This window comes from Dermacentor albipictus, chromosome 2 (assembly GCF_038994185.2).
Source record: "Dermacentor albipictus isolate Rhodes 1998 colony chromosome 2, USDA_Dalb.pri_finalv2, whole genome shotgun sequence".
NCBI lineage: Eukaryota > Metazoa > Arthropoda > Arachnida > Ixodida > Ixodidae > Dermacentor > Dermacentor albipictus.
The window spans coordinates 131,729,299-131,741,880 of record NC_091822.1 but is presented as its reverse complement, the minus strand read 5'-3'; the positions used below and the strand labels follow the sequence as shown (position 1 = coordinate 131,741,880).

The 12,582-nt window shown below is 45.1% G+C and overlaps 1 protein-coding gene across 4 annotated transcripts in view; it reads right to left on the bottom strand.

Annotated features, from left to right (window-relative positions):
* LOC135912564 (rho guanine nucleotide exchange factor 10-like protein) overlaps positions 1-12,582 on the bottom strand; it is an 83,119-nt gene that overhangs the window by 42,125 nt on the left and 28,412 nt on the right. For all 4 annotated transcript variants that reach the window (XM_065445048.1, XM_065445051.1, XM_065445049.1 and 1 more), the window contains 5 exons: positions 11,957-12,031; positions 8,547-8,638; positions 7,272-7,441; positions 5,134-5,246; positions 317-441 (listed from right to left, as the gene is read on the bottom strand). In XM_065445048.1, coding sequence (XP_065301120.1) covers positions 317-441; positions 5,134-5,246; positions 7,272-7,441; positions 8,547-8,638; positions 11,957-12,031 — 575 coding nt within the window. The remainder of the gene's footprint in view (positions 1-316; positions 442-5,133; positions 5,247-7,271; positions 7,442-8,546; positions 8,639-11,956; positions 12,032-12,582) is intronic.

The window sequence follows — 12,582 nt, the reverse complement described above, 5'->3', positions numbered from 1 at the left end:
AGCAGAAAGCTACTGTCAGCGAACCATCATGGCAGTTGTTCTAAGTGCATGCCAAGCCGCTCACTCACGGCACCAACACACTCACGTTTACACTCCTGCCAACTCATTCACACGAACTCACATTTTTGCTCATGTTTATACTCCCGTCCACTCACTCGCATTCACCGGCCCTCATTCATGTTCACACAAGTGTGTCCACCTACGCCCGTGACATTCACGTAACAATCAAAGTATCAGAGACTGGCACACAAGGTACACAGTTAGTGCATGGTACTGGTGGTCCTAAAAAGAGGAGCAGCAAGAGATCGAGCCTTACTTAGACTTCTGTGGGAGTGCCAGTTGCAGACAGCAGCTGTCGAGCAGGGTTATCTCCTCATCCTTCTGGCGCACCGAGTCCTGGATGCTGCGTGCCATGCTTTGGACGCTCTCCACCGAGATCTCCTGCAGCAGCAGAAGACGAGAAACGCACACATGAGGACCGAAATGAAACTTGAGTTTCTTAATATATTAACAGGATATGCAAAATTCCAGTAAAAGATGGGACATGCCAACGCGATGTCAATGTAAACGCTAAGAATGCAATGCTAAGAAAGTACACAGAATAAGGATAACACAACCAACTGACATTGCCAATTTGGGAAATCTACGCCATTCCTCCCAATGATTGCTGAACAGTGCAACATGCCAAAAGTCACAGTCAACAAGTAAACAGCAATATTTATCCTTTGCAACACTGCCTAAGTAAATGCTGCATACTAATACTGATGACAAATATTAAATAATATTAAATAATAATAATAATAATAATAATAATAATAATAATAATAATAATAATAATAATAATAATAATAATAACGCACTTTCATCTGACATGCAAGGGAGAGCTCAGAATAAGCTTCAACCTTCTCATCTTCTATAACGTTAGTTGAAATCTCACTTAGGTAATTACATAAGCATTTCTGCCCCAGCCAAAAAGCAGCTTCAAGAACCACGCAACTTTCAAATAGCCCTGAAACACAGCTGCACACCTCTCCCTGTGATAAAGTGCAAATTTGGGCCATAAAAAACTAGTAACAGTGCGAGACACAGGACATCAGAAGGAGACAAATTATGCGCTATCAGTGCTACTCCCATCTTCTTCCAATGTTCTGTTTCATCTCTTCCACTGCACCAGAATGTCCTTCCTTTTCTAATAAAATAATAGCCACCATCAGTCAACTACAAGTATATAGGCCGTGGTAAGTATGTGCAACGACTTCCTCCATTGTGAACGGGGAAGCTGGACCATGCCTATTCCCCGGTTCCTATTGCTTCCATGACACCGCGATACCGACTTTCCCCCACCGCGCAGGGAAGAGAGAAGGTGTCCATCTTTCTGGGAGCAGGACAGCCTTCTTGTGGCCGCAAATATGCAAAAACACCATGCTACATGGAGCAAAAAAGCAGCTTCAATGCAACTAACGTCGCCCTGCAGCAAATGCTCGACCTCCAGTGTCCAAAAATTTTACGCCTGCCACTGGCCAGGCTTGACCAGAAGAACTTCGCCCAGCAAACTTCGCCACTTTCAGTGGCAAGCGCGCATCGCATGTTCGCCAGGCGTCGCAACAAGCGATCTCCCTCCAACTTCCAGCAGCTAGTTGTGAGCCACCGAAAGTCCTCATAAGCTTTTTCTTTTTTTTTTTCCCTAGTGCCGACAGTGGAGCGCCATTCATGCGGTCAAGTGCCTTGAGTGCTCAAGAGCCTTGATGAAAAAAGGGGACAAGAGTTGGAATCTGACTGTGCCTGGTTTCCACGCTGTTTGCATTTGTGTAGCCCAGACGGCGCACAGAATGCCCAGCAGCCTTGAGAATGGGAGCTCCTGACAGGCCCGTTTCACGCCAAAATTTGATAATGCTATCCCCTCCCCATGCAGTACTAGATGCCTGTTGTTGGAGGAGGCTTTCACAAACTGAAACTGAAGTAAACATGAATCATCACAATGTGTTTTTACACAAAAAAGTTCAAAACCAACATCGCTGTTGGAGAACAACAAAACCTTCTGATTGCCATGCTAACGCTTCATCGCTATGACTGCTGTCGGGCTGTCCCTTACAGGCTTCCATGCATAACAGGAGGCACGTACGCGCCAAGCTCCAAGCCACGGGGGAGGATTGGAGCCACGGTGGCAACTTGGAGTTCTAGCCACTCTATTGGTGTTCCAAGCTCGTGCCACCGCACAACATAGTCAGACGGCACTATGCTAGGCTGCTAAAATGATTACAGCTCAATAAAATGTGTGGAAGTTGTTTTAAGGGGGGACACTGCTATTGAAGTAATGTTAATCATTTCTTTCGTCAATATTAATGAAACTTTCCAGCCTTATTAAGACTTCTGTGCTGATTTCAAATACGTAATTCTTTTTCTAATAAGCCATTTAGTTCTGAAGAAAAATTAAATTTAATGTTCATCACTAGCAGAAACAACTAAAAAATATTAAATTATGGGGTTTTACGTCCAAAAACCATGATCTGTTTATGAGGCACGCTGTAGTGGGGGACTCCGCAAATTTGGACCACCTGGGGTTCTTTAACGTGCACCTAAATCTAAGTATATCGGTGTCTTCGCATTTCGCCCCGATTAAAATGTGGCCACCGTGGCTGGGATTCAAGCCTGCGATCTCATGCTTAACAGCCTAGCACCATAGCTACTAAGCAACCACGGCGGGTTTTGCAGAAAGAATAGACAAATAACCATGCTATAAAAATTCGTATTGGCACATGTCTAGGCATTAGAAAACATAAGGAACACAATGGTAAAAATACTTTTTTGATATAACAAATATTAGGAATTCTATAGCAATTCAATCTTCACTGTTCTAAATGTGTGTACCCTACTATCTGATCTAAAGCAGAACTGAAAAATTTTAGAGCATAAATTCCAAAATCTGTTCCTACCATTGTGTACTTTGCACACTCAGCTATGAGCCACAACAAAAATTATGGCTCTACCTGCCTTGAAGGCAGAGATATCACTGCCGCAAATCAGCAAGAAGTCAAAAATCGGTATTTTGAGAAAACAAGAAAAAACAAATACATTCACTTCCAATCAAAAGTGCAGAAAGAATATTGCAATATCTTGCAGTGAAAATGGCTAAAAGTCACCAGGTATGTAGTCACTCTCACTATGGCCACCCAAATGTGACAAAAACATCATTTAGCGCCGTTCGCCGATTCCCGGTGGCTTGCATCGCGCACGTGGCAAGAACGTTCACAACGAATGGTTTGCTCTTCTAGTTGCTGTTCACGCAGAGCAAGCTCCACGCCAACGCAACATCACCACAGCATGTGCATGTGATAACCATCTTAGTGGTGAGGCCATATTCTTGCTTGCTTTTGCCTACTGTGACGCTACTACTGCACACCTTGCACTTGGCAAACGACATCAGTGCGTTCACGGAGTCCGAACTGACGATAGCAAAGCCTGCTTTGACGTCAACTGGTGCGGCCGCAACATCGTCGGCATGAGTGAGGAAATCCAACTTCCACTTTGTTGCTGGCCTTGAAGTAAGAACTTGAACTTTTTGGGTAGCATTCATCTCCCTCTGTTGCAAATCCGTACACTGCAACACTGCAGTGTCACGCCGAATGCGGAAGCTGCCTGGAACACTTTTACTTGTTGGTGAGCTGGCTAGGCCTACTTCAGTGTCGTCCAGGGCTTCGGCATCACTTGGGGCTGGCGGCAGACTATTCTCGATGTTCTCCAAAAGAATGAAATGCTTTTGAAAATTATAAGCTGATCGCTTCTTCTTGCCGAACTTGTGCCTCATGGCGAACTTCCCCGGTGGATCAGACATTGTTCCGCACTTGTTACAAACCTATGAAACACACCGCCGCGTTGTCTGCGAAGTGGAGTGGACGATAGGAACCTCATGTAGCCAACCACAGCATGTGTTTTTGGTCACATGCACTAGTCAACAAATGGGATCGCACATTTGGACTTCCTTTATGACCGGATTTCGACGTCACCGGTGAGCTGGAGGAGGCACTTTTAGTGGGAAATTTAAGGAGAAAGGCTTCTCCTTCCAACGAGACCAAGATGGCTGCAATCACACGTGTAGGAAAAAGACCTACTAGCTGCAATAAGAAGGGCTGTTCTTGCGCAGAACTCAGTTCACAGTGATTTTATAATTTGATATCACAGGCAAAATACTCTTCCGCCCAAGATGCGAAACTTGGTGAATTAAAGGAATAGTAGCTGTAGGTATTGAAAACGTCATTTTCAAAAAATCTACTTCTTTCTAGATATTTTTTTTTTTTGCCTCCAAGAGTCGTGTCAGCCCTTAAACGCATCTATGAAACCTTTTTTCAAGTAGCTTAGCCATTAACAAAAGATATCAAAATGAAAACTATAATTGTTTTGTTTTGTTTTACAAGAGCACGTTTATAAAGGCTGGCAACACTTGCAGTGAGGCGGTGAACATGCCTGTTTTTTGCTCCGTGTAGCCTGGCCTTAAAAGAGCGTCCCCAGGAAAGACGCTTTCTCTCTGGCCTCAACTATCGGATACCTGCGTGTCCAGAGATTGACCCCGTCATGTGACTGCCCCACGTAACATGAGGTGAGCCTGCTTATTAGTTTTACAGTGTGTGGACTTCCGTCTACATGTGTTTACGGCATATTGCGTATAATGCACTTAGCAATAAATATTGTTTGAGCTGATGCTGCTGTTTGCCTCGTTCACAGGAACCAGCCGCAGCTATGATTTACCTGCGCCAGAGGTTGGGAGCGCGATATGGAACAGGTGAGTAGGGCTAGATTCAGCCCTAGCCACAGGCAGAGCAAACCCCATAAAATGTGCACTACTTTCGCATGAGATTCGTCAAGAGGGCAGATGGTTAATGCACGAGTGACAGAGAATTATGGGCATACCACATTGCACAGAACACACAATTGCACTATTTGCAAGCTTGTGGTGACTGCAGCGGAGAATAAGCTTCAAGAGACAAGAAAACTGTATTGGCGACTGAGTGTGTTTCTGAGCCTCTTCAGGAGTGAAGGTGCATATACTAAGGCTACAAAGAATCGTTTTTTAGGAGTGAGAGCACCAACTAAGAAAAGGAGAAATAGGGCAGCAGACAAGGAGACATCAACACTCACCGTGTAGGGTCTCCTGAGTGATTTGACTAGCACAGCAATCCGGCTCACAACTTCCAGGTCATGGACAAGGTCAGTGAGCTCATCGTACAGCACTTGCATGGAACCTGCACCTTCTGCAAGACAAACATGAACAAAAACCAGAGAAAATAAAGAAAAGCTCACAAAACTGGCAAACTTTCCCTGGACACACCAGCTAAATGCAAGAGCACGAAATTATAGCTCTGAATATGGCTGTAGTTCATTACACACAACTATGCTTGTTTGGTGCGTTTACTAAATAAACTACGCTAAACCCTTGTTATAACGAAGTGACTGGGATGGCAAAAAAATTTGAGATAAGCGGTAATTTTATAAAAGCAACTACTCCATAAAAAGTGAAAAACGTAGAGCTGAAGTAGCACAACTCCACGGAAGTCTAACAAGAGTGATATGCAACACATTTTCAATATCGATCGAGCCAGATCGGGATTGAATTTATCAGCTGCAGTAGGCTCCTTTGCGCAAACTGCGGGGGGGAGCCAATAGGGTGACTTTGGGCATGGCGAGTATGCGGGAGGCAGTGCGGAGTAATATTTGTATGTTCAGTTGCGCACTACTTCTACAGCGCCACAGCCACCGCTCGCTGTTCATAACGTGCAGGCACAGCATAGAGGAAAAGAGTGCGCTAACGGAGAGGGCCGGTCGCTCGCTCTCTTGGTGCGAATAAGTCCCCTGAATAAAACTAAAGGTAGCGACATACTTTATCTTGCTGCTCGAGCCAGCGAGCGAGGCCAAGTGAGGAAGGCCAGGGCATATTCGCGTCTTCCTATTGGTGGAACAGAGTCGTGTGGTTGTGCTTGTGCTGTATCCTCATAAACAAGTTCACAAGGGTCTGCGTGCTGCTGGCCACACCTTTCGTTACCTTCGCTTTTTGTTTCGACTCGTGCCTGCGCCATGACAGTTGCTCTTCATCGCAGTGTACAGCTGCACAATCATGGTGATTGTGGATCTGTCAATTGCAATGATCAATTGCAATGAGTGTGCTATGCAGTGTAATCGCCATGATCAAAAAGAACAACCTGAGAGGGCAAGCAGTGAGGGAAGAAGGCGCTAGCAGGGAGAACGGGAGGCCATGAGCGCCACTATGAGTGCCCACTAGCTTGCCACTGATAACCCACAGACGCAGTCGTGGAGCAAAAGGGTGTGCGATGGCACACCCTTTTGCACACCCGTGTGCATTGCGCACACAGTGCGCGATGGCATAGCTGGCAACGGAGAACGTCGCTCGCTCACCCAACGTGGAACATGCCGCTGTCAGTGCACACAGACCCTTGACAGTTCACTCCAGGCAGAGCAGCTCATCGGCATGCTACGAGTAGTCCGTCTCAACATGCATGCATTCGGGTCGGGACTGAGGAGCAATTTCAAATGCAGAAGCAACAACTCAAGTAAGGTAGCTTCGTTATAACGAGTGTTCACTGCATAACACTGAAGAGGGGCATTCAGCGATGGCAAGCACACCTGCGGCCATAACTCCTATCAACACATCAACAAAGTGCAAATCAAAACTGCATCATAAGACCACCTAGCACAATCTACACATGGCTAAACTCTTGTGCACCATGAAATTTAAAGCTACACAACAACAACAACAACAACACACACACACACGCACATGCACACACACACACACACACACACACACACACACACACACACACACACACACACACACACACACACACACACACACACACACAAAAGCTATGCATTTTTCCAATGTTTACAATTCACACTAAGAGTGAGTCAAGCAGAAAGCAAGGCTGTCGAGTTAACCATTCAGTTCTTAAATCTGTCTCTCAAGAAATGAGCACCTTAACGTAATGTCCCGAGAAAGACGGGCTTCGTAACAGCCCTTCCTATTGTTGCACACAAATGCGGCTACCAACAATTCCCCGGCGTTTATAGCTTAATGTTCTCTGGAATGTTGCGAGTGGGCTTTGTCGGTCTTCTGTGCAATGGGTTCGTGTTTGTTTGAGACAATCCAGCGCGAAATATGGCAGCACCACATGAAGCTCTTCAAAAAGGTCTATACAAAAGCATTTCAGCTGCATTTAATAGAGGCTGCACGTTTGTTGCTGGACTAGGTAGCCACTAACCGGGGTGTCCCAGCGGCACCAGGCGTCCCGCCGAGTTTCGTGCCCGTCCGGAGGAGGCGAGGAGGTTGCGAGTGGCCGGGGCAATGTCCTCCTGCACATCCACGTCCTGCAGGGGCACTGCCCACTTGAGACTCAGCCGCTCCCTGCCACCCTGGCCCCCTTCCGATGGCCTGGGTGCCACAAAAAGATGAGGTGCCGCACATGAGTGAAAGAAAGGCAATGGCCGCTCATTTGTTTCGTCCATTCATCCTGTCAGCCTTTCTACTGGGACATGAATGGAGACGAACATGACCAAAACACCAGCAAAACAATAGTGTGTACAAGTACAGTGCAAAACAACAATGTGAAGTTAAAAACATGGTTGAGCTATGGAAAAACAACTTCGTGTACAGCCAGAAACTCATCAATGTAAAGTGCTGCAACTACGTAACTATGGAGTGCATTCTATTACATAATTCCCCTGGGGAAAAAAGAAAACAAAGTAAACACAGTCACTGAGAACATTTATTGAAAATAGTCCTGCTTTGAGAACAAAGCAAGTCTGTATTTCGCACAACCTCATGTTATTGAAGTTCTCCCCTTACTGCTCAATTTCAGTATGTGGTGTTAACTGGAAGCCTGCCTATGCTCGCAAAGCACAGATTTGCCGGGAACCCAGGTGTTTTGCTTCGTGTTTCAGACCAGCCGAATATCTTTAGCGTGCCCCTAGATATTTGTACATACGGGCACTGTGCAAGAGGGCCATGGGTGTTTCTCATTCTTAGCCTAAGTGCCTAACCTGATATTGCACAATTATCATTATTATTTATTTTTTTTAGTTGTGCGACTGATTTCTTTTTCCCCTTTCAAGAAAAAAATGTGGACATGAATTACATGCAAACAACAGGGCCATCATCTGCATAAGGCTCCAAAACACCATACAAGAACTTCATTTAAGGGGAAGGTAAACTACAGCTTCTTCAGTTGCTCATCAACTGAAGTTCATCAAAAGCAGGTAAAATGGGCCTTTGAAACATTGTGCTTTCTCAATGCACATAGCACCTAAACTCCATTACACTGACTACAATGGAAAAATCATTTCAATTATCCAGACTACTGACCAAGAGGAACGCTTAAGGAGTAAGGGCAAATTTTTTGGAGCAAGTTCACATGGTTCAATAGGAAGATAAGCTAAATTGATTCCACATTTGTGCAAGTCACCTATACGAAAGGAACAAGCTCACTAGACATATAAATAGGCTGAATTTGAGAATAAAGTAAAAATCATCCAAGTACCTTGAGGTCACTGTGACGCAGACAAGAAGGTCGTTCAGCAGGAAAATACGCCGCGGTTTCGACTTGACAACAAGCCCGCTCTGGTCAACTTCCTGCGATGGGCAGAAGCAAACAAGACAAACAGAAGCCATCAGGGATTAGCCATGCAGGCGATAATCAAACTTAAAACACTGAAATAGTAGCAGATACAACTTGGAAAAAAAAAAATATTGCGCCATATACTTTTCTTTTTAGCTATAGGTTAGGTTAGGTTATGTTGGAATGCATCGCGTAACCACGCAAACAGCAAGGGACAAAGAAGGAAACACACAAGACAGGCGCAGAAGTTGGTGGTCGATATTGGAATGCATCATGTAACTGCGTAAACAACAAGGGACAAGAAAGAAGGCCTGTCTTATGTGCTTCCTTCTTTGTCCCTTGCTGTTTGCACGGTTACATGATGCATTCCAATATCGACCACCAACTAGCCCGCCTATCCCTGTTAAATAGATTATGTTAGGTTACCGTAAAAACCAGAATATAGGTCGAACTCATTTTCAAAAAACCATCGCGATAAGTCGACCCTCAACTTATATACCGGACATTGGCAGAAAAACTACGAAAGTCTTGCAACGATGGGCAGATGAAGTAAACAGCCGCCATCGCCATCAGCAGCAGCGCGGCGTCTATGGCGGCGTGGCAACGTTGTGGCACCGGCATTTTGCGTTTCCATTGTTGCAAAGTTATATTAATTAAAGGCAGCATTTTCATTTTGTTTCAAAATGAGCGGAAGCTGACGTCAATTCACCGTCGCCTTCAAGAAAAAGGCGATTGAGTACGCGGAAGCCCACGGCAACCTGGCGGCACAGCGCGATCTTGAAGTATCCGAAAAGAGCATTCGGTAGTTGCGGAGGCAAAAGCAACGTATTACAACTTGCAGCAACCAAAAGAAAACGTCATTTCATGCCGGATCGCAACAGACTGCAGAACTGGAAGGCAAGGTTGCGGCGTGCGTCCGAGAGCTGCGTGTAAGATCGCTGCCTGCGACTGCTGAATGCATCCGTTTGAAAGCGGTAGAGATCGCACGCGCCTATGGACTGGGCAGCGAGAAGCACTCGTCATCCGACTCTGATCGAAGGCGTTGCTCTGATTCGGAGTAGCGCTTGCGCACTTCGTGCCCTTTTGTGTACTGTACACTCTGCCAATTTTTAACAGTATCGCGCGACCATCGACCCGCGTGTTTGTCAGCACCTCGTCATCACGGCACGGAGCGGCGAAATAGCGAAAGTAAGGGCATGTGTACACATGCGCGTATCTCGTTTGTTTCGCTGCTCAGCGCCGTTAATAAGGTGCTGACAAGCACGCGGGTCGATGGTCGCGCGATACCGCTAAAAACTTGGCCAGGTGCACATGCGAGCAGCATTTAAATAAACACTGTCACCATTGTGCAACCCCCTGAGTCGCATTTGTTTCAGGGTAAGGGTGTCATGTCTTTCGGTACTTTTGCCATTGAAAAATTTTTTTTTTTTCATTTTGAGAATTTGTTAGTTGGGGGATCGACTTATATTCCGGTCCGACCTATAGTCTGGTTTTCACGGTAGTTGATTAAGGATACCCAAACTGGTCTTTCAAGATTGGTGAAAAAAAAAAAAAATAGAAGGGCTAGTGTTTCATCTAGGTTCTTTTAATTAACAATGCTAGAGCAGCTTAATGGCTTGAAATTACCGTATTTACTCGCATAATGATCGCACTCGCGTAATGATCGCACCCCTAAAATTTGTCGTCAAAATTCAATTTTTTTTATTTCCCGCGTAATGATCGCACCCCGAACTTGCCGCAGCGATATGTCGTGTGCTAAGTCTAGCGAATAATGATCGCGCTTACCACCTGTCGAATGCTACGCGAACGACTCTTCAAGACAAGCCAAGCGGCCTGCACGCACTAAACATTCTTAAGTAGATGCCTCATTTCATTACTTTCATCACTTTCCACACTTCCATGACAAAATGAGGTACAACCAAACTTGCCTTTATTATGGGTTGGCTTTACAATGGCTGATGTCAACAAAAACAATAAAGGCGCATTTCGATTCTTTTCATCTGCTTTTGCACTCGTGAGCACGCAACAAATCGCGCGCGGCAATGATAGTAGCCACGTTTACTCTGATACGTTAAAAGTGTACCCTATTCATACGCCGACGCTTGTAACACAGCTAAGATATTCGCCCACCCTTAGCGGAAAGTAGTGAAGACAGATGCCGCAGTTTCCGCAGCATGCCCGTCATGTGTTTCTGTCACTGGCAGCTAAGCGCGCCCACCTATTTCTGTCCCCTCAAAGTGGACATGGCTACGTTATTGCCGCAAACTTGCCGATATTAACGATATTATTCATCACTAATACGGAAGAAACTGTTTCAATACACGTAATGTACTCACGAGAAGAAAAAAAAAAATCGCGTTCGGCGCGTTCGGCTCGCTCCGCTAGCCGCCATTTTTGTTTTGGTGTCCCGCACCCGCAATCTCGCATCCCGCAGCAAACGCGGACGAAAAAAAAAATTTTTTTTTCCCCGGGAAATTTAACCCGCGTAATGATCGCACCCCTGAATTGGCTTCAGTTTTTCTGACAAAAAAAGTGCGATCATTATGCGAGTAAATACGGTACTTGTAGTGCAAATCACCTGCACACGACCTGCTTTCTTCTTTTTTCTTTGTGGCCTTCTTAGGGAAAAATTTTAACAATCACGCTGTCCCTGTAATACTTACGTATCACCTTCATACTGCAAAAATGAGAGTACGACACAGGCATCAGATTTCACTCGACTAAGAGAAGCCAAACTGGTTCATAATTAAGAGAAGAGAAAACGAGAAACAGCAAGGCACAACAGTCTTTGTTGACCTTACACATAATACATGGCATTATGATATCTACACGATTCTAATGTGTTTTCAGCCCAGATAATTGGGCTGAAAACTGCCTGCACATTGGATACGAAACCAAAGCCACCTTCGCAGCGTTCATATGCTTTACCGCATAACACGTACGTACTACGGGGAAGCCGACTTTAAAAAACGGTCTGGCGAAGATGACTTTAGGAGACCGGCCACCATTGTGCAACACTTTTTTTCTTGCTAAAAAGTCGGGTGCGCATAAGATTTTTACTTTGTTCTGGTGCTTTAATCTAATTTCTATGTTAGTTTTCTACTTCAGACACAGAAAGTGGCCGCCATTGATTCAGGGGCATGTTAGGTTTTGGCAAATACCGCCAAATGAATCAATCGGCAGTGTGTTTTGACATTTTTATGCATCCTGTTTACTTCGACCCGCCAGATAATTCCACCAGTTTTGGCGGTCCTGTCAGAGTCGAATTAACGGAAGTAGACATTATCACTCCACAGGCAATTCCTCAATCATATGTAAAGTAGACCCCTTACCAGCTGTAGTACGTCATCTTGCCGCAAAAGGAAGTGATCTGTGCTGTCCACTGTTGAGGAAGCTGCTGCCAGTGCCTGGAAGTAGGAGCAAAAAACAAGACATTACTCGGCACCAAAGGGAAAAGGCCACCGCATGTCAGTACATAAATACTTGAATGCAGTGCATTACTACCATGTCGCAAAGAAGAAACAGGACAAGCAGTGTTACTATTACACGCTGTTATTATGTCATCCAACCTCATTTCAGTGTCGTGCTGTATTCAAGTAATGATGAATCTAACCAACGGGTTAAAATGCTTGTTTTATTGTGCACTCAGTTCTTGTTATAAGATTTAGTAACCCAAATTAAAAACTGAAATTCCTAAGGGAAAATCACAAACTTCCAGCAGTTTGTAGTGTTCACGAGAGAAAAGCTCAAGTACAGTTTATAAACAACTTAGGGATGTGTGAATACTGGATTGCACATGTAGAACCGAACATCGTATCGAGTGAAGAAAAGTCAAATATCAAATCGAATATTAGGGAGTTTTAGTGTTGGGGACGCAAGCAGCTTGCGTACGCAAGAACTAGGGGCGACGTTACTGCGCATGCGCAGACCGCTACGTCTACTTGCGTCCTTGGGTTGT